Here is a 19,937-nt window from a genome sequence, read left to right as displayed (position 1 = left end):
TAATATTTTTTTCAGCACTTTAAATGCATCTGGGGCTTATAAACAGATGGTTTTGAGGTCATGTTAAGCATTTCTACACTAGTCAGAAATTATAGACCCACTCTATCCACTACTATCAACGTCTACTGTAGCACTATTTCCATCTACTATAGTGCTACTTTGCACGAATTTGCATGAATAGTGCGAAATAGTGCAATTATTTTTGGGGACCTCTCGATTTTGCACTATTTTTCACTATTCAACTACTGTGTCTATTAAGAGCTAATTTGTACTGAATAGGTGTAATTCGCAAAGGTGGTTTTTACAGATGAGTACATTCCCAGATGCACAGTCACACAGAGAAGCAGTGCGTACACAGTGAAGCTGTGTGTATACCACATGAGTAGTACAGCCTTGGTTATTGCAGTAACCGGCTGTACCATTCCATATCTTGTGATGGCTGTGTTGGGCAAGCTGTTTAAACCAGCGCCTGTTCAACAATGCTTGCTCTGCACACTGCAGATTCCTCTTCTTTATGAAGGAGAGAGCGGAGCAGAGATCTCAGCAGAGTACTGGTGGAGCTCAATAACATGATGTTGCGTGAAGTAGCCAATCCTTGCGGTAGGGTGTCGGGTGATCTTCCCTCTGATGAGTGCTAGCACTAGCTCTCCGAAGAGGGCCTCTACACAAATTGTCTTCTGACTATAATCTGTCCCCATGCAAGGTGGTGTCAATGAATAAACAGTGTCGAAAACCTCAATACTCCAGACTTGCGGGAGCGACCTCCAGGTAACCATGCATGTAGATCGGAGATATCATAAGAATCGACTTCTACACTATAATACGTATGGGCAGGCAATAGGCGGGGGCTAGTCGATGAGGTAGTCATGATAGATTACCGAGATGGAGCGATGGCAGAGGTCTAGGTGTCTGGGCGCCAAGGGTGCTTCCCGAGAACGTCATGTGATCCCCGGAGTCCGCCAGACTCCGGCAGTCTCGCTGGACTCAACAGTCTCGATATTTTGAAAGCTTCAGGATGCATGCAATGGCCCACTCGAGTCTGCAGCGCTGCCCGCCCGTCGTCGCTGTTCCCATGCACCTACAATCGCCCTCCTTCGCGATGTTGGTGGTCTTGAGAAGTATCATACGGCGTTATGATGACTCCGTGACTAGAAGTCGGCGATTCCTGAGATTTTGCCTCCATTCGACTCAATCCGAAGACCTTGATGGGTGCGACACAGTGCGGCGTACCATGTGTCTTATTCTGTCGCCCTCCAGAAATATATTGCACGTCTTGCGTTTGGTGTTGGCTGATTAACTTCACTTCGACTCAGCGCAGCGGCATGTCACTGTCTGTGCTACTCGTGTTCCTGCTTGGGGTCTTCGTTCTCTGGAAACCCATGGCCAAGTTTTTGTTGGGCACTGGAAGGCTGGACGAGGTAGCGGGGCCTAGGAAGGAGCATTGGCTGACTGGTAAGAGCATATGCCCATTCTCCCTTGTATGCTCTTTCCTAACCTATGCCGTTTCCAACAGGGAATTTCCACCGTTTGTTCAGAGACGGTTACAGCTATCACGACCAGCTGGTGCGCCAGTATGGTGGCGTCTGCAAAGTCCATGGGATGCTCGGAGTATGCGCCACAATCGGGGAAACCCAAGCTGTTGGAGAGTAACCTGCGTTTACAGGTCGCCAACCTCATGGTATCCGACCCTCGGGCTCTACACCAAATCGTCGTCAAAGAGCAGGACGTCTATCAAGAGACCGACATGTTCCTCATGTGGGTCCACAGAGTCTCGTTCGATTGGCTCAAACGTCTGACATTCCTTAGCTCCAACCGGTTGATCTTTGGCGAAGGTCTGATTTCAACCGTCGGTGTGTACATTCATTGCAGACCTGCTATCAACGCATTGACTTGATGACGCTCTCTCGGGGGCAGGCGAACAACATAAGAAACAGCGGAAGATGCTCAATTCAGTCTTCTCCCTTGCAAACATGCGCGCGGTCTTGCCCGTAATCCAGCCGATTGCGGACACACTTCTCGGCCAGCTTTGTGCAGCGCTTCCGGAGGACGGTGGTAAGCCTGACTGACTTGCGGCAACCGTGACTGTTTTCTACGGCTAGCTTTGACCATCCTTGTCAGGCGCCAAAGAGATAGATGTGCTCCCGTGGATGGCACGAGGTACCCTGGAATACGTCGGCCGAGGGATCCTTGGGATCTCCCTTGGGACGCTCGATCCTTCCGAGGCTGGCGAATACATTGGCTACGCGAACGCGATACGCTCTATCAAGTCAGTGGTTTCCAGCGTGTGTGCCTACAACAGGATGCTCACCTCCGCATGCATGCGCCAGCCCCGTAGGGATGAAGCTGCGATCGTTGCGTCCGTTCATTCCCATGATTGTGCGGAACATCTCGCGTTTCTGGCGGAATAAGCTGGTCGATTGGCTTCCGGTTCCGGCCCTGCGCGACATGCGCGACATCTCATACGTGCTGCACGCGTCCGCAAGGCGCATGATCGAAGAGAAGAAAGTTGAGATGGAGCGTGGCGATGGCTCGAAGAAGAAGCACCTCATGAACATTATGCGTGAGCGTTCAGAGCCGCCTGTACAGAGCCCATGTTACATTTTTGATACCCTGCCTAGTCCAAGCCAATATGTCGACGTCGGAAACAGACCGTCTCACCGAGGACGAGCTTATCGGCCAGATAAAGTGCGTTCTCGCGTGGTTCTCTAGTGCTCCCACCCTCATTGCCGCGGATAGCACGCTCTTCCTAGGTGGTCAAGAGACGACGACGTCGGCCCTCGCCCGCATCCTTCACATCCTCGCGGGTGAACAATCGGCGCAAGCGCGCCTGCGCGCCGAGGTCCGCCAAGCAAAGCTAGCGCTCGCCGCCGAGGGTCTGGAGCGCGTGAGCCTGCCCTACGACGCACTCGTCAGTCTCCCGTATCTGGACGCGGTGGTGCGCGAGACGCTGCGCTTGTATCCGCCCACGAATCTGCTGAACCGCACGTACGCACCCTCGCAACGCATTGCGCCCGCGCGGTCTCGATCCAATTAACGCGACGTCTTCTTCTCCTTCAGCGCGACAAAGGACGCCACCCTTCCGCTGGAGTTCCCTGTCCGCTCGACCTCCGGGAGGCTGCTTCACGCGATCCACGTCCCCGCCGGAACGAACATCCTCATGGACCTCCTTGGCGCGAATCGCAACCGGGAAGTCTGGGGAGAAGACGCGGCTGAATGGCGTCCAGAACGCTGGCTCGGCGCCTCGAGGAACCGCTACGGATCAGGCAGTCTCGACCTCGCATTTGGGGAGGAGGCTCCAGAGCGGGTCATGGATGCCACCCCGGGATCAAAGAGGGGCATTCGGTATCCCGGAGTCTATGCTAGCATGTGAGCGACGCTTGCGATTCTTGCGGCGAGGTACGTCGCTGATGATGCCCCGATTGATAGGATGACTTTCCTCGGCGGTTCGCGCGCTTGCATGTGAGTCCTTCTCCTCCTGCTTACTCCCGGGAGGTGCTCTGAACCCGACGTTACAGCGGCTTCAAGTTTGCTGAGATGGAAATCAGTATGTCGCATGGATAGCCAACCATCTGGTATCACCCGGCTTGCTAACCGCTCGGTCTGCCTAGAACAAATCATATCAACTCTTGTCTCCCAGGTTCACTTCGCGCTTCCCTCTGCAATGAACGAGGAAGGGATTCGGAAGGAGATTCACTGGCGTATGGATGGCCTGCAGGTTCCCGTGGTCCGTCCACCCCATGGTGATCTTACGACGATGCAGGTCCCTCTGGATATCAGGTCCGTCAGAGAGACAGACTTCCTGTAGTCTATGTCGATTGCGAACGCCTCAGTCGATCCACATATTGAACATTTTCGTTTTGTCACTGCGCGTCCGTGCGCGCGAGCGGTACCCCGGGAGAAGCCTCACGAGACGTACTGTAGGTTTGTACATCAATGAAACCTTTGCTGGGAAACAAGGATCTCTGTTTAGCTTTAGCTACTTGTGGTAAACGTGCTCCCCATGGAGTGGATATTGCCTCACAACGATGATCACTTCCTTTCCTCCGGAGCGTGTGCATACGCCGCTCAGGAGTAGATGCTGTTGGTTTTAGGAAATTGCAGGCCTGTCCAGGCCGGAGTCGCGACCATTGGGTCTGTCCGTGCAGAGGACACGTCAGGGAGAATCCTAATGCCGGGTAAGTCGTGTCCACCCCCCTTTTTCACGCATGCTATCCTTGCACACCTGTCACACAAAGAAAGTTTTGTTGCAATGCTGCCTCGTCAGTGCCGTTATTCTCGCGTCCGCCACCGCTTCGCGAATTGGCTCGTCCTTCGCGTACGAGTCAGATACCCAACAAATGCTGCGGTACGTGCTCCCCGAGACCGCATCCCGCCTCAACCACCCATCCAGCCCTTTCTAGACATGGTCCTTTCCAACGACATCGCGGCTCTGGTAGGCTTCGGCTGCGAAGCGGTCTTGTGGGGTATGCTTGCCTTCCCTACCGAGCAACTAGTCGTACGGTGGCTCACCTCCTCCACGCGGGTTATTCCACAGGGTCATATGTCCTTTTGTTCCTCACATCAGCAGTGCTGCTGCTACGTCGTCTCAGGGCCCCACGGCGCAATCTCAATATCCCCATCTTCATCGCGAACTGCCTCCTTTTCGCGTCCTGCACGGCACACTTCGTGCTTGAATTCAACCATTTCTACCTCACGCTGGTGAGCGCACCATCTCATTGCGTATCGCGCCTGGGTAGCTAATCTGATCTCATAGAAAACGACTGGCGTCGAGGATTTTGCGGACGAGACGATGCCTCTACTAGGCGCAGACATACTCATTTCATTCTGTGACCTCCTTGGCGACCTCATCCTCCTGTACCGCTGCTGGGTCATCTGGGGCAAGAACTATTGGATCATCATCGCGCCACTAGTCACAGCGGGAGCCGGCTTCGGTAAGCCACCACTGGACTTTGCATCCCTATGCCGCAGCTAAGCCGCCCCCACACATATCATAACATTAGCGTGCATCATGGGCGTCGCGCACCTTGTAGTGACCATGGACCCGACCGCGCCTGTTCCCTCACCCGCGCTCGTGCCTCTTGGGCTCGCGGGCTACGCGCTCCCCCTCGCGACCAACTTCATGGCCACCGCGCTCATCGCCGGCAAGCTCTACATGAGCGCGCGCCGCGCGGAGAAGCGCGTCGGCACGGTCATGAGCGGGACGATGCGCGCCGCCCAACGCGCGGTCGAGATCATCGTCGAGAGCGGGCTGCTCTACCTCGTCACGCAGGCGGTCTTCGTCGTCCTCTTCGCCCTAGGGCACCCTGCGCAGGCGATCCTGGCCGTCATCGCAGTGCAGATCTACGTGAGTCGCGTTGCATACACAGCTTCTCGATCGCCGCAGAAAATAGAGCTGACCCGACGGAATAGGGCATCGCGCCGACCCTGATCGTCATCCGCGTCGCGCTCGGCATCTCGAGCGACTGCACCGTGCCCTTCAACAACCCCTCCCTCACCCAGCTCGCGGCCGACTCGGAGTACGGCCAGTACGGCCAGCCGGCTCGTCCCACGTTCATTCCTGCTATGCGCACGATGGACACGGGCTCCTCGGACGACACGGGGCCCAGGCTGGACACCCCGCAGGACGGCGATCTCATGGAGCTCAAGTCGTTTGACCTCGACTTCGACGGCATGGCGATCGCGGTCTGAGGGATGCTCATAACGAGGCTCAGCTTGTTCATTTCGCTTGATACCCATTCGTTCACCCCACCCGTATTCTTGCGCGCGTGTAGGCGCCGTTCTTGACGAACTCGTACTCTACGTAGCACCAGCGCCCTTTGCGCGCTTCAGACTCTCAATAATACAACGTGTCCAGATTCGCGAAAACTTGAAGACACAATAGGCTGCGTAGCCACGTATTCCCGTAGTCGATTGATGACGAAGTAGACTCATCTTGCGCGCATCAAGAAATGAATGGGTAATAGAGAAAACATGAAATATACTCCATCCACATCGGGCATCGAAACCACTTTGTCTAGGGGCCATTGAGACCTCGGAATAAAAAACTTAGCGTCATTTACCATCCGCCTCTGCGATTACATGGCTGCAAATTCGCATTGTGACCGCAAAAACAAACACTCGACTGCGTGCGTGCATGGCTGCGTAGTCTGATACGCCCAGTCGTAATCTCTCAGATTTTCCTAGGGCGTGCAGTTGTTGACGTTCTCAAGACATTCTCGGATACAATGCCCGCCATTTACACTAGAAACGCACCGGCCCCGCCGCATGCTCGTCCAAGTACTCCCTCAGCACCCTCCAGTCGCGGCACTGATGGACGGATCCCACGCCGCCCGCCGCATGCTCCCACCGTCCGCCCCTCATGCCCGCCTGGTCCGCCTCGAGCGTCGTGTCCGCGTTGCACAGCACGATTTGCAGCATGTACCGCAGGCAGTGCTCGACGTGGTGCGCGTACCCCGTGCGGTTCGTCACGAAGCCGACGCGGAAGACGTCGAGGCAATGCAGTTGGTGGACCATGGAGACCAGGAAGGTGCGCGTGGTCGCCGCGGTGCCGAGGTCGGTGAACCCGTCCGAGGCTGGGAAGAGCGTCGCCCAGTCGTCGTCGGCGTAAAGCGAGAAGCCGGGCTCCCCGGACTGCAGCGTCGTTTGGATGGCGGGGAGGCTGATCGGGAGCTGGGAAGGATAGTCGTCCCCGATGTATGCTGCATACGTCGTCAGAGCGAGGGTCTGTGTGGTGTGGCACCGGGCGACTGACTGTATTCGTGGATCGAGGGGTTGTAGAAGGCGTACACGGCGTAAATCAAGGCGGCGTAAAGCACTACGGCAAACATGACGAAGTATGTCATGCCTTTTGGCGGCGTCGCCGCGCTCTGGGAGCTACGCAGCATGAACAGCAGAACTTTGGAGCGGTGACGAGGAGTTGGATTAGGAGGTGCCAGACGGTCGTGCTTGCCTAGAAGTTTAAGCTGCCGCAATTGACTTCATGAGACGTAGTCCCATCGGTATACGACTCTAGCGCATGGGCTCCCAAAAAGGAGATAGGGCTGCACCAAGATGATGGCTCGCTACAACGTGTTGCCTATGAGAACTGATCAGCAAGCCACGTTCCTATGATGCCCTCCCAAAGAACCGTACGAGTATAGATTGGTAGAAGCACCACATGCACCACCAGGCTGTCCGGGTACCGGGTACCGAGGGTGCAGATGGTAATGGCAAAGAAGCATGACACGAGGCCGCCGCGGTCGTATGTCGCAATTCGGGTACCGTTACGGGCCACAATCGCGAGCAGCATTCTGAAGTAGACAGCGTCACTAGAGAATGCACATTGTATCAGCGGAGGTTGGGAAGCGCGTGCCGCGTGTTTGTTCTGCATGGCGCATCCACGACATGAACTGGAGAGCCGATGTGTTCGAGAGAAGCGTTCTGTCTACCCGCTCCGGGACCGCTAAGTCTCCGTCAACATTCAATGTTCTGAATACTACAGTGCAGACTTGCTGTCTAAAGCCAAACCGACGTTATATGAAACTTGCAACGTGCCCTAGTGGCACGATGGGAGCGGGTGCAGATCTGGCGACAAAGTTTAGCTGTCTCAGGCGGAGTAGGGGAGTGTTGTGGTAGCCCTCCATCCTGCCAATGCATCGGGCCCACGACTCTGTCAACTATGCTTCAATCTACGACCGTCCGACATGACAATAAGCCACCGAACGTCACCTTGTATGCAAGACACGCCAATCATGAGGGCGAGCTGGAAGACATTAAGACCGAGGGAGATTTCGACGACGCTCCAGCTCTCTCCAGAGTTGCCAGCCTCTTGGATATCGGCCAGACATGCGTTTCTTCTTCACTGTCCTTCTGTTCGGTCTCGCAACCACTGTTGCTGCGTATCCTGCTTCAATGCCAGATTCGAACGATGGAAGTAAGTCGGGAACAATTCAGTGCATCATCATCTGAAGAAAACAACGTTACTCACCACTTGGTGCCAACCAGACGGCGGGGGAATAGGCAACCTTTGGAGAGGGTGTGCTCATCAACACGTCCGGAAGCCGGGTATGTACTCTCCGGAATATGTCGATACCCCCTCGAATCAATGCTTACGACATGACCCTATAGCATCATCTGAAAGTATTTGCGGTTAGCGAGAGAAGGATCGTAGTGCGAATAGGATAGGGTGAGTATTGTCCACATTCCAATATATTCGGAGGCTCAAGCGTCGTATAGCATCCGCAATGCGCTGGTAACCGAAGCGATCACAATGCTGCAGTAGAGCTTATGGAGCGAATCGCATCTTAAGACGATACTTTTCATTATTGTAATATTTTAAGATCTGAGAGGGCCGTTAGACACACGCAGAAGAAGCAGACGCTGTGAGCCAGTACGCACTGAATGTACTTGTACCATTGCCGCTATTTATATGGCCGTACAAAGTATTAGTCTATGCATCACCGAGAGAACCCATCGAAACCCAAGACAGAGGAAGGAAACAAATCAAGATGCGCGTCACTGAGGCGGTGGCGGCAAGGCCTCAAAGCCGTCCCATGCACTCGCGAAACGACCCTGCCACCACTCCTTGATATACTGCGGCCAGAGATCCTCTGGTAGCAACTCCATAGGACTCGGACGAGGTCTCCACGTTATGGGGATGTCAAAGTCTGGCAAGGGCGGTGTGCTCGACTGGGGCAGGACGGCATTGTGGAACGCAACAACGTCGTCCCAGTGGGGATGGCCATCGGCGTCACTAGAAGCGGGCGATTGTGGGCTTGCGACGTCGGGAGTGGGAGCGGTTGTGCTCGTCGGCGTGGAGGCGGAGAAAGCGGAGACAAAACCGTCGGTAGAGAGGCTGTCCGATATTTGGTGAACCGTCCCCAGACTTATCGTCGGAGCGGCCAGTGTGTCTTCAGCGGAGACAAGGGATGCATGCGTCACGTCCTGGGTCTTGGGTACGCTAGTGGAAGGAGTATTGTCGGCAGGGGAGATGGCAGAGGACATAGTGGGGTCAGGGTGAGATGGTGTCGGTAGAGCAAGATGACGTGTTGGATGATACGTTGTCGGTAGAGTAGGATGAGCTGTCGGTAGATTAGGATCGTAGGAGACGTCGTTGCCCTCTGGTATCGCAAAACCTGGGCAGTATATATACACGGCTTTGTTTTTGTGCTTAGCAGCTTTACGCACAGGTGGCACTTCTTGCGTCCCCGGACCTAGTAGCATTGACCCATGTTCATGACGAAGCTCCCCTCTTTCTTCGTTCCATTGACGGCTGTACGGGTGGCTGCGGGCAGCTTTCCGCTTTGTCGCTTTCCGTGGGTTGTGCTATGCGGTGTAAGATCCGTCAACACATGGCATAGAGCAAATGAAACCAAGACATACTGAGCGGGGCTGTGGTCTACTCATGTCAATGGGGCCGCCTTGAAGATACGTATCGTATGGACCTTGGGATTGTTCACCACCAGTACTGGCTGGACGAGGCGGAAATGGCGGCGGTGTGCCCACAGAGAGGGGCAGGTCGATATACGGGGGAGTCGACGAAGAGGCTGAGAGAGGAGATGGTGCGGAAGACGTAGCGGACGTCGGACGCGAGATGGACGAAAACGGGCGCATGTGGGACGTGGGGCCCGGCTGGACGGCAGCAGACCGGCCCCCAAGGCGCGGATTGTGGTCAAAATGATGGCCAGGAGACCAAGCCGCCGCGTTCGCGGCCTGCTCCATGGCGTTATGTTGCCTTGCTATTTCCTCGCACCTGTCTTTGACGTGCTGAGGCGCAGTCGTACGCCACTCCTCTAGTAGACGGGTATGTACACGGGCAAGAGCTTCTCTGGAGATGGGCATGCCGGCTTTGTTGGCTGCCTCAAACGCCGGTTGGAAGCGAAGGCGACGAAACACCGTGAATCCTGTTGCACTCATTGCGATAGTCTCGATGCGGCGTGTGCGATGCAGGTGAAGACGCGTGAGGTGGAGTCAATTAGATGAAAGCGCAGGAGAAGCGGAGATGGGAGTGTTGAATGAAGAGGTACAAAGGGAGCTGGTGCGCTTTAAGTAGCTTTGCGGCTGGTGCAAGGCTCTTTGTTCGTTTCGCTTTGTTATTACAACCCGCTTTGACGGCGAGTGGCACACACCCAAGCGGTCGCTACACCATATATGGCAACTCACGACGCAAGTGCAATGTGTACAGATAACTCACCACTGCAACCCAGTTCCAAACACTTCTCAATACGCCACTGCAAGGATGTCAGCTCAGCACCTTGGTGCAGGTATCTCAGGGCATCTCCTATCCGCGTCGACAACGAGTTCGGGATTGCAGGCATTCGGCGCCCTTCATGATAGAAGTCCATATGTGCGCATGGTCATGCAAACTTCACAAGTACAGAAGACGAACGCTGAGATGCTGAGACGATGGTACGCTCCATGGGCAGGATGTGCCGTTCGTCGATAGCGGATGCTCCGCGCATACAATGAGGATAGCTTACCAGGTGACAGGTCAGCACAAAGGTAGACATAGACTAGCAGCGGCACGTACCAGGCATCAATATTCACAGGTCCATGAGCCTCATCTTGGACTCATGCCTTATGATACATCCCAGCCAGAACGACAATCACAAAGCGCAGGCGTTGTTTAATGCTGAATGTTCGAGCCAGAGACCGGAAAGGCTCAGCAGCGCGCGTCGAGCGTTGAACGCTAACGACCCGACCCCCGGCGCCCTGCCCTAAACTCACCGCCCTATATAATCCCGCGCTCCCGCTTTCCTGTTTCCTCAGAACATACTCAGCTAGGATCTATTTTATAGGTACTAACTCGAGTCTCGCATGTTTACACATGCCACATCCTTCAAATCCAGCCGATGACAGCACCGTCCACTCGTATAACCGAGAACCACGGCCGCGTTCTGCGCGGTCTCGAGGACGTTTGGATCGCAGCTTCCTTCCTCCCTCCAGGGATGGCTGGGGCGTGAACCAGCGAGTTGGACGCTTGTCTGATGGATTTTTCTTGTATTGTAGTGTTTTTGTATAAATGTCTCAAGTAATAGACTTATGCATTGTTCATGATGGTGCTGCCCTCGGTCTTTCAATGCCGGAAACTTTTCTCCAGCTTAGCCGCGCGAGCTGTTCGTCTTGAGTTGTTTCAACCGAGACCAATTCACACATGCGTAAACAAAGCAATGGCAAGCAGGACCCGCTACCGATCAAAGCGGCCATCTGTCGAGACACCCCAGCAAATCTTCAGCAGAGTCTAAAGTAGGCTGTATATATGCAATCTATGGTGCAGTTCACTTAAACGCCTCCACTTTTGTACGCGATTAAGCGCGCGCTTAGTTGTCACGTGACTTGGCAGTATGCTCGAATCAGTTGTCGTTGCTTAGCAGGCCTCGCGAGAGCTCACCAGGCTGCACAGATGGAAGTGCAAGCCCAAAGAACCTCCATAGAGCCATTGCCCCACAACACGATAGTGTCTGAACCCTCCCATGCATGGCCCAAGTTCAAGGATGCAGATCCGTACAGGCGATGGTATGGTATTATATAAGCATAAAATTACGCTTTGGGGATATAGACGCCCGAATCACGTGCCGTGGCAGAACTGGTACGGCCATTTTTGCCAGTTCTGACCCTATCGAGAATCCCCTTTGGGGATCGCTTCCTCTGTTCAATTCCTTGCAATTCACACAAAATTGACCGAAATAATGAATATCTGGAGGACTTATGACACGGCGCCTAACGGCGTACAAAAGTGGAGGCGTTTAAGTGAACTGCACCATAGTAGCGAAAGTCCGGATGTACACAAGCACAGAACACATTCAGTGGTGATGACTATGATACCCCCAAAGCACCAGGCGAGCAACAAAGATCTGTTCATATTGTACGTATAGCATATCATGCATGCCGCGTGTTCGCGTGCGCGCGCGCTCAAACGCCAGCCGAACGAGTCCCGGAACTGTCCAAGAGCGTCGCAGTCCAAAGTCTAGTTCAGTTCGTAGCGTAGCATACGCTGCTCGCCGCCACTTCCTTTCCAGGGAGCGTCGCAAGCGACGACGAGAGCAGGCGGAGCACACAACAGAGAAGTCTACTTGCTGCCGGTCGTCTTATACAGGACGAGGCCGAGGAGCGCAATCGAGTACCCGACGACCTGCAAGGGCGTGATCTGCGCGCCGAAGATGAGCACGGAGCCGGTGATGAGCAGGATGTCCTTGAACACGCCCGCGAGGGTGAGCACGAGCCCGCTCCCCGCGCCGACGAGGAAGACGGCGGCGATGTTGAGCAGGAACGCGATCGCAGCGTTCGAGATCAGGATGAGCGGACTGTTTTGCGTGGATGCAAACGTCAGCACCCGGAAGCAGCGAAGATTAGCGGAGAGAGCCGACGCACCCGACACGCATGATCTCGTAGAAGGGCGCAAGGCCCTCGGTGAAGGGAATAACGAGGAGGTTGATGAGTGCGCATACCGGCGCGTAGTAGTGCAGGGACACGAGCGGGTTCATCTTCATGCCGTGCAGGAGGATCTCGATCATCACCAGCCGGGAGGCCTCAAACTGTTCCCCATTGCAGGGACGAGATGGAAAGAAGCAGTAGATGGTCAGCACACGTTCGCAACTCTCGTCATGTCGCGATGTAACAACGCAAGGCTATGACGGTGGGAGAATCATTGGACAGATGAACATGAACTCACGACGACGGCAGCGGCCTGGATGACGAAACCGACGAGGTTGAAGCGGAGCTCTCCGCGTGACGCGAGGGCAACGCCGGACGAGATCATGAGCACGATCACTGCGAGGCGCTTGCTAGGGTCTTGGATCCGGAATGTCCACGAGATGAGCAGGATCGCTACTGGGACGAACGCCTTAAGCATCTGAATGTACGCCACCGAGAGATAGAGGTATGCGGTGTTGCTCAGGATGAGGGACGCGCTGAAGAGCAGACCGATGGGGAGGATGCTGCGGAGGAACATGTCTTTCGACATGTTGACGTCCTTGACACCATCGAGTAGATGTGTTGTCTTGCCAAGGACGCGAGTGCCGATGGCCTGTGGTGGGTGCTAGATGTGAGCAGAAGTCCAAAAATACGGCATTGGAAAGGAACGGAGGACCAGAGCGTCAGCCTTGACAAAGCAGCGCTATCTCTGCGGGCCCCGCATCGAATTCAAGGCGCTACAAACGTCGTAGCTGGAGTATGTTATTCTCGTCCGCCGCCCGCGCGGTTCGCAATCGCGCTGTGGCTGCTTCCACTCAACGTTAAGAACGGGACGCTGCTCGCGATCGCCGCATTCCGTCACCGTTCGCGTTAACTCGCTGTCAGCAGGGTCCCCGCGCCATGCACAGCGAACCTCTAGAGCCGCAGCCCATGCGTTGCACGCACTTCGCCAACAACTCGTTATCTCCGTCGCCAATGATGTACGAGGTGGCCAAGAAGGCGCGGAAATTGGAGGACGCGACTTGACGCGGGCGGTCGCGACGTGCCTGAGATGGAAAGATAGCTGGCCGAGGTTCGGCCGCGTTGCGCCAGCACGCTCAGCTCACGTACTGCTACCCTCGGGACACGTCGCGCCGCGGCATGAATAAGTACCCAACGCGTACACGACGAATTTGCTGAACGACGTGGGAGAGCCATCTATAGGCCGGCGAAAAGATAAGACAGAACGAGAGGACTCACAGCGAACGTCAGATGCCAAGTGACGAGGAAGACGGGGAAGCGGAACTGGAGGGTGTTGTACAGGTAGTTGTTGTAGATGATGACCGCCGAGCTGAGCACGATCCAGATAGGAATGATCATGGCCGCCGACACCTTCGGTTTGCTGGCTGCTGCAGGCCGGGGCGCGGTGGCGGAGACGGGTGAGGGCAGCAGGTCGCCATCGTCCTTCTCGCGAACCTCGAGCATCTGGACCTGCTCCTCCTCGGTCGCGTTGAGCTTCTCGTCGTAGGGGGCCATGGCTAGTATGTGCAGTGGAGGAAAGGGCTATGCAGGAATAGCGATAAGTGGGCGGGGGAAGGGTGGGCGGAGTGGATGAGATGACAAGAGGCGGGGATAGGAAGCTGGAAAGCTCTTGTGACAAGAAAAGAGAGACTTGGGTCAGAGGACTGGACGAGGACCTTGCACGAGGCGAGGCGGAACGAACTGGAAGGGAACCAAGAACTGAGGGCCAAGCGTCCTCGTCGGCCTATCTTCCCCTCCCGACCCTCCCACGCTCTCTCCCGGCCCCGTCCCCCGGCATCCCTCCTCCATCAGCCTGCTGCACTCTAGATCTCTGTCTGACAATCCGCTTGCAAACTCTTTCATTCGAACACTATGCAAGCTGCACGACCCGCCGCAACGGCGCAGGCAAAGATGAATCCTGCCACCAGCCATTTTGCTGATGAATTCACACCCTCAACTCTCCGGTCTGGACTTCCTTTCCCCGGTCTGCTGACGGACCCCTCTCTGTCATACTCTGAGACACGTCAAGGCAGACACAAGCCTCATACAAACTACACAATTCATTGCGACCGCGAGGTATGTAGCGCACAGCACAGCACTGCAACTTGGGTCGCGGTAGGAATCGGCACGTATACCGGCGTTAGTGAAGCAACCTTGTTACAGTCCGTCCTATTTCCAGCCGCACACAGCGCTCGTCCGGGCCAGTGTTTTCGACGGGTGACATCAGCTCAACAAGCATAATAGTGACCCTCCAAATAGATTGACGGCATATCCGTTTGCACCCATACTAGAAGTTATGTATATCGCGCATGGAAGGTGTCATCGCAGTGAACTTGGCAGATGAGGTTCAGCCGCTACGGACGTCCGAAAGGGCCGACCGTACATACACCAGTCGAGCACCCTCAGGAATACGATCGATGCACGAATATGTATTGGGCGCTTCAGTGCTATGGATGTCTGCGGGTTTGCTTGGATACTTATATACGTTCATGGAAATCTATCGAATAGCATTGCAGCGAGAGTGCGAGATAGTGAGGACGGAGATCGTGTGATGCAGAGCTCGATTACGAACGACCCAGGCTCCCTCTCTCTCTATGCAAAGTCCGAGGTATCGCGCATGCAGTATCGTACTATATACAAGACGAAAGAGGACGTGCGGGGATGATCCGCGCATATCATGCCGCACGGCGGGCAGCCTCTTCTCGCACCGTGCGCAGGACGGCGTCCACATCGATCGGCACGACGGGGTCTGTCCGCGAGTCGTAGCTGAGTTCAGGTAAGTTGTCGCTCGTGAACGTCCTGACCGTCGGAGTATCGTTAGTGACCCCGCTTCCGCCCAATAGCTAGCAGGACGTGAACACGCACCTCTCCGCCCACCAGCCCAAGTAGTCGATCTTCAGCGCCTGCACCGCGTATTGTTGGTCGCGCACGAACGTCCCCGGGGGGAAGAACTCCATCAGCATCGGGGGGAGGGCCGCCGGCGTCGCCGCCTTCTCCTTCTGCTTCTGGTGCGCCTTCGGGACCTGCACCTCCGCAAGGGGCGAGCGCATGAACACGCTGTCCGCGAGCTGGTGCCCGTACGGGCCCATCACGATCTACCAACGCATCCGGTCAGCGACGCCGCCCACAGCATGCATGCCCACAACAGCAACAGACACCCACCGTCGCCTTCGCAAACGCCCCCATCCTCTCCACCCACTCCGGCGCCGACACGCTCCCATTGCCCCGCACAACGTGCACCTCCCCAAGCACGCCCTCCCGCTCCAGCCTCCTCAGCCCTAGCACCAGCTTCTCGTGGTCCTCGTGCGCCAGCCGCGCCCCCGCGCCCCGGGGCTCGTCCTGCATCGACACGTACGTCACCACCGGCTTCCTCTTCCCCTTCGCCCCGCCCCAGAACCCGCCTCCCGCGCCCGACGTCGCGCTGGGGGAGTCGTTGGGGAGGTGCAGGTATCGCAACAGCGCAGCGTGCACGGGCGCCCACCACCCCTGCGGCGCGCTGAGCCCGACGAAGGGCGCGGCCCACACGGGCTCGCCCTCGTTCCCGACGGCGCGCTTCCCCAGGCCCTCCGCGCGTGCCTCCACCTGCGCTTCTGCCGCAGGGGCCGCAGCGTCGGACGAGGACGATGGTGCTGGGGGAAGCCAGTTTGCGCGCCCGCGGTCGGCGGCCCCGCGGTCCGCGACGACTACGCGCTCGAACAAGAACGGGACGTGCATCTCTGTCAGGTCCTCCCAGTCTTCCTCGAACCAGAGCCCTACGGTAGGCAACACGGCCTTGGGCAGGAGGGGGTGTATGCCGAAGTACGAGCGCTCGCGGGGCGGGGGGTGCTTCTTCTCGTCCTCGCCGGGCGCCGGGGGAATGTGTGGGGTGGAAAAGGTCGGGAGGTGCGGGAAAATGAGGCGGAGAGGCGCAGGGACGTCTTTCGGGAGGGAGGGAGACGCCCCTGGGGCGATGATGCGCAGGCCGGAGGAGGAAGTGAAGGCGGAGGAGGGCTGCGGAGACATGAGGGACGCGTGTGTGCGGAAGAGGGAGAGTAGGAGGTACGGGTCTTGGTTGTCGGCGGTGTCGAGGGCTATCCAGGACGTGCCGTGGATCCTGTGTCGGGCTCAAGTTCAGCTTAAGATGTTGTGCGCTGAAATCTGTGGGACGCACTTTGCTGCATATGTGCCGAACCAATCTCGCGCCTGGCTCGTAGTCAGCATCTGCCAGTCCTGTATGCGAGGTGGTCTTGAAGGGTCGAGCGAGGACGACGCAATGTCGCTCAGCTTTGGCACCTTCGTCCAGTCGTCCGCCACAACGAATAGCGTGCCATTCACCGCGACAACGTTCTCCAGTACTGTGTACCCTGTAAACGTCCTGCCTCAGCACTTACTAATTCAGCGACAAGAAGAATGAGACTCACCTGGGGCATGCGCGAGCACCCTCGTCTGAGGCACATCTCTTCCCCACCTCACAAACTGGTCCTTCACCGTGACACCGGTGCTCAGGCTCACGCCCCCATGGTCTTCCTCTCCATCGGGCTTCCCCCTTGTACTCTTCCCTTTCAAACTCTTGCCGAAGTTGTATATCATCGCGTGGCGCCCGCTACCAGAACGCGCCGCTTGCCCGCGCGGGACACCAGAGACTTCTCCCTCGCGCCACTCCCAGTCTCCGACGATGAGATTCTCGAGATCGTCTCGCCATTGCGCGGGGCGGCGACCGTCCGCGTCGAATCCGGGGTCTTTCGAGCCGATGCCTGTCGAAGATGAAGCGCGCACTCAGCACTCTTTTCTCAAGGGACGTAACAGAGAGGAGGCATAGGTGGTCGTTCACAGGGGCCACGGCGTCTCCACACGATGGGCAAGACGCCTGTTCTCGAATAGGGAAACAGCGTGAAAACACGTCTAAGAGGCTGATGTTCCGCGAATGTTCCCCGGGCGTTTGAGGGAGTGGGGAATGAGATGTTTCTCGAAACCAAGAAAGAGGGTTTGTGTATCCAGAAACGGGAAACTCTACGGAATCAGGCTCAAAAAACATGACAAAGTACGAGTATTTCCGTATCAGGGTGGCGTGGTGTTTTCGAAGACCTGAAGCGCTTCGAGAAACTGCAAAGAAACGGTGCGACGCCGGGGTGCTCCAACACGGTTCCCCCCTCCAAAGCTCTTGAGGGAACACCATGTTTCATTTGAACATCCCCAGTCTTCGAGAACACCGTGTCACTCTCATTTGGCACTATTCATGCTTTGCCATATTTCCCGTATGTTTCCGTGAACTTTCCCATTTCTCGACACACGGAGCCTCTTGCTTGTTTTCAGGAAACAACCAAGAAACATCACGTTCTCCGTTGCCTCAGACACACCCCGGGAACACTTGCGAAACATCAACCCGTCATACCTGTTTTCACACTGTTTCTATATTCGGGAAACAGCCGCTTTGCCCGTCGTGCCAGGGTTCGTGCCAGGGTGCGTCCGACGGTGTCAAAGTAGCAATAGAGCGTTACGTTCGCCGCGTGTCTGCGATGCGCCCTCATACTGCCACACAGCGACTGTGGGGCCCCGTCAGGTTGCTCACCACACCGGTGACCCACGCACCCCGGCATATGATGTGTGCTTCTACGAGCCTACTCCGACGCCCGCTCCCCGATGCCCGGAAAGAACACATGAAGCACTCACCTATGCTCGACAGATACGACGCGCTCAGCTTCTGCGGGTTCACGCCTACCAGGCCCAGCGATGTCTCTAGGTTGTAAGAGAGGACAAACACTGTCAGGGAGAACAAGAGGAGCATGACCTCCCGCCGCGTTGGCGGGGCGGCCCAATGTCGCGACACCACAGGCATGATACGCCAAGTAAGGCGGAGTGGCCCCAAAGTCAAGTACGCTTAGATTATGAGTGCGGCCCCCGTGCGAGAAAGAAGGTTGCCAGGTTGGAGATACGTGGACGAAGTGCGCGGATAGAACACTTCTGGTGACGTAGAGCGTGCAGGCTTCGTGTCGTGGGTGCAGTGGACTGGCAAGTAAATTGATCTCAAGCTAGTAGGAGTAGGGAGGAAGAGATCATGCCCTCAAGGCAAATGGACACAGAGTCAAGAGAGCGGATGGTGGTGATAGGGTGAGCGGGACGATGGCTGGCAAGAGACCAAGGCGCTTTCTGCGAAATCCATTCCGGCGCGGCATCGAAGCATGTCTGTCATCTTGTCTTTCCGTCCGTTCTCGTCATTTCCCTCCGTTCCCCTCTGACGCCGTCAAACTGTTCATGGATCACCAGCGACAATGCACTCCATTCTTCAGCAGGAAGGCGGTATATGCGCGCAGTGCACATGAAGCGAATTCAAAAATTCCTGCAGGTCACGAAGACCGCACGTGGCACACTAACAAACCCATCCTCGCCTCCTGCTCTGCCGACAAGAACGTCAGGCTGTACAGCTGCTCTCCTTCTTTCGACCCCGGTGCGTCCGAGGCTTCGTCCGTGAAGTTTTCGCATACCACGACCATCTCGACCGGGCACGCGAAGACCGTCCGCGCGATTGCATGGTCGCCCTCGGGCAAAACACTAGCAGTGGCTTCGTTTGACTTAAGTATTGGCGGATGGGCATAGGAAGGTGGTGAAGATGGAGAGGATGACGTGTGTAATCCAGTAGGGGAATGAGAGTGCATGAGCCTCTTGGAGGGCCATGAGATGGAGTGAAAGAGCGTGGCGCACTCGAGTTCGGGGAACCTCGTTGCGAGCTGCAGTCGCGACAAGCCGACGTGGATATGAGAAGGTGCGTACCCTCGGTCTATTGCTCGTGCGCAGGCTTCAGCGGTTAAACACATGATCATGTCAATCCCATCCGGTCCAGGCCGTTCGGACCATGAGGTGTATGAAGGTGCTCATGGGGCACACACAAGACGTGAAGGCCGTCTCATGGCATCCGACCGAATGGGTCAATCGCCCTCTTTCCCTTCTGTCCTCCCTTCTACCCATTTCTCTCAACCGGCCACAGAGCGCAGATCCTCGCATCCGCTTTCTACGATGACACGATTAAGCTCTACATCGATATCCCCCAGGAATTTCCGGTATTGCTTCCAAACCCTCTCCGGACACGGTTCGACGGTCTGGGCGCTCGCTTTCCTAGACGGCCACTTCCTCGCTTCAGTTTCCAACGACACGACTATCAGGATATGGGAGCGCGTGCAGGAGCACAAATGGGAGGGCATAGACACGCTCTCGGGGCCTGAACGGAGCGTGTACTCGATCAGTTGGGCAGTCGGGAAGCGTTTTGGTTCAGGTGATGCTGGAAGCCTTGGATGGCTCGCAAGCACCGGTGGTGATGGTATTTGCAACATCACTCGAGGCGCGCCCCTGCATGCTAAGTTCCGCTGATTATATTACGGACCCCTCTGCTCTTGTCCCGCCGCATTCCGCCTCCGCCCTCAGACACGATCTCCTGCCGTAAAACACCTCGACAAGGACCGTCTCCACTGTATTTCCTGCTTATCGCCCTGCATCCACGCCTGCATCCACTGAACCTCTATCGTGATGACCTTCCCTCTCACCATCCCCGGCGCGCCCTCCGCTGGCAACTGTCC

The 19,937-nt window shown here is 56.3% G+C and overlaps 8 protein-coding genes across 8 annotated transcripts; 3 read left to right on the top strand and 5 right to left on the bottom strand.

Moving 5' to 3' along the window:
- Positions 1–1,322: 1,322 nt before the first annotated feature.
- Positions 1,323–3,826, top strand: DICSQDRAFT_108764 (cytochrome P450; the record flags this gene model as incomplete). Its single annotated transcript, XM_007367696.1, has 13 exons — positions 1,323–1,452; positions 1,514–1,608; positions 1,664–1,755; positions 1,807–1,850; positions 1,915–2,052; positions 2,119–2,266; positions 2,328–2,560; positions 2,619–2,685; positions 2,737–2,985; positions 3,058–3,366; positions 3,427–3,459; positions 3,516–3,544; positions 3,609–3,826. 13 exons carry the CDS (start codon positions 1,323–1,325, stop codon positions 3,803–3,805), a joined length of 1,764 nt encoding a protein of 587 aa, XP_007367758.1. The 3' UTR covers positions 3,806–3,826.
- Positions 3,827–4,624: 798 nt separating this feature from the next.
- Positions 4,625–5,726, top strand: DICSQDRAFT_156261 (uncharacterized protein). The gene is made up of 4 exons (XM_007367695.1): positions 4,625–4,698; positions 4,754–4,931; positions 5,001–5,344; positions 5,410–5,726. Exons 2-4 carry the CDS (start codon positions 4,790–4,792, stop codon positions 5,686–5,688), a joined length of 765 nt encoding a protein of 254 aa, XP_007367757.1. The 5' UTR covers positions 4,625–4,698; positions 4,754–4,789; the 3' UTR covers positions 5,689–5,726.
- A 514-nt stretch (positions 5,727–6,240) lies between these two features.
- Positions 6,241–6,696, bottom strand: DICSQDRAFT_64881 (uncharacterized protein; the record flags this gene model as incomplete). The annotated part of the gene is made up of 1 exon (XM_007367694.1): positions 6,241–6,696. A coding segment is annotated over one exon (456 nt), but the record flags the coding sequence as incomplete, so codon positions are not given.
- Positions 6,697–8,493: 1,797 nt separating this feature from the next.
- Positions 8,494–8,982, bottom strand: DICSQDRAFT_171984 (uncharacterized protein; the record flags this gene model as incomplete). The annotated part of the gene is made up of 1 exon (XM_007367693.1): positions 8,494–8,982. The coding sequence occupies one exon, from the start codon at positions 8,980–8,982 to the stop codon at positions 8,494–8,496; it is 489 nt and encodes a 162-aa protein (XP_007367755.1).
- A 181-nt stretch (positions 8,983–9,163) lies between these two features.
- On the bottom strand, positions 9,164–9,699 carry DICSQDRAFT_181919 (uncharacterized protein; the record flags this gene model as incomplete). Its single annotated transcript, XM_007367692.1, has 3 exons — positions 9,164–9,303; positions 9,361–9,376; positions 9,423–9,699. 3 exons carry the CDS (start codon positions 9,697–9,699, stop codon positions 9,192–9,194), a joined length of 405 nt encoding a protein of 134 aa, XP_007367754.1. The 3' UTR covers positions 9,164–9,191.
- An 849-nt stretch (positions 9,700–10,548) lies between these two features.
- Positions 10,549–14,096, bottom strand: DICSQDRAFT_156260 (TPT-domain-containing protein; the record flags this gene model as incomplete). Its single annotated transcript, XM_007367691.1, has 6 exons — positions 13,630–14,096; positions 12,650–13,003; positions 12,349–12,512; positions 12,051–12,281; positions 10,893–10,956; positions 10,549–10,638 (listed from the first exon to the last, which is right to left on the bottom strand). Exons 1-6 carry the CDS (start codon positions 13,903–13,905, stop codon positions 10,549–10,551), a joined length of 1,179 nt encoding a protein of 392 aa, XP_007367753.1. The 5' UTR covers positions 13,906–14,096.
- A 729-nt stretch (positions 14,097–14,825) lies between these two features.
- Positions 14,826–18,448, bottom strand: DICSQDRAFT_138520 (uncharacterized protein). Its single transcript, XM_007367690.1, has 6 exons — positions 18,040–18,448; positions 16,791–17,123; positions 16,541–16,733; positions 15,553–16,483; positions 15,256–15,485; positions 14,826–15,189 (listed from the first exon to the last, which is right to left on the bottom strand). The coding sequence occupies exons 1-6, from the start codon at positions 18,203–18,205 to the stop codon at positions 15,066–15,068; spliced, it is 1,977 nt and encodes a 658-aa protein (XP_007367752.1). The 5' UTR covers positions 18,206–18,448; the 3' UTR covers positions 14,826–15,065.
- A 106-nt stretch (positions 18,449–18,554) lies between these two features.
- On the top strand, positions 18,555–19,937 carry DICSQDRAFT_156257 (uncharacterized protein). The gene is made up of 2 exons (XM_007367689.1): positions 18,555–19,129; positions 19,208–19,937. The coding sequence occupies exon 2, from the start codon at positions 19,273–19,275 to the stop codon at positions 19,729–19,731; it is 459 nt and encodes a 152-aa protein (XP_007367751.1). The 5' UTR covers positions 18,555–19,129; positions 19,208–19,272; the 3' UTR covers positions 19,732–19,937.

The sequence above is a fragment of the Dichomitus squalens genome (genome assembly GCF_000275845.1).
Source record: "Dichomitus squalens LYAD-421 SS1 unplaced genomic scaffold DICSQscaffold_27, whole genome shotgun sequence".
Lineage (NCBI taxonomy): Eukaryota > Fungi > Basidiomycota > Agaricomycetes > Polyporales > Polyporaceae > Dichomitus > Dichomitus squalens.
The sequence above is the reverse complement of the archived record's forward strand: the minus strand, read 5'-3'. Positions and strand labels throughout refer to the sequence as shown.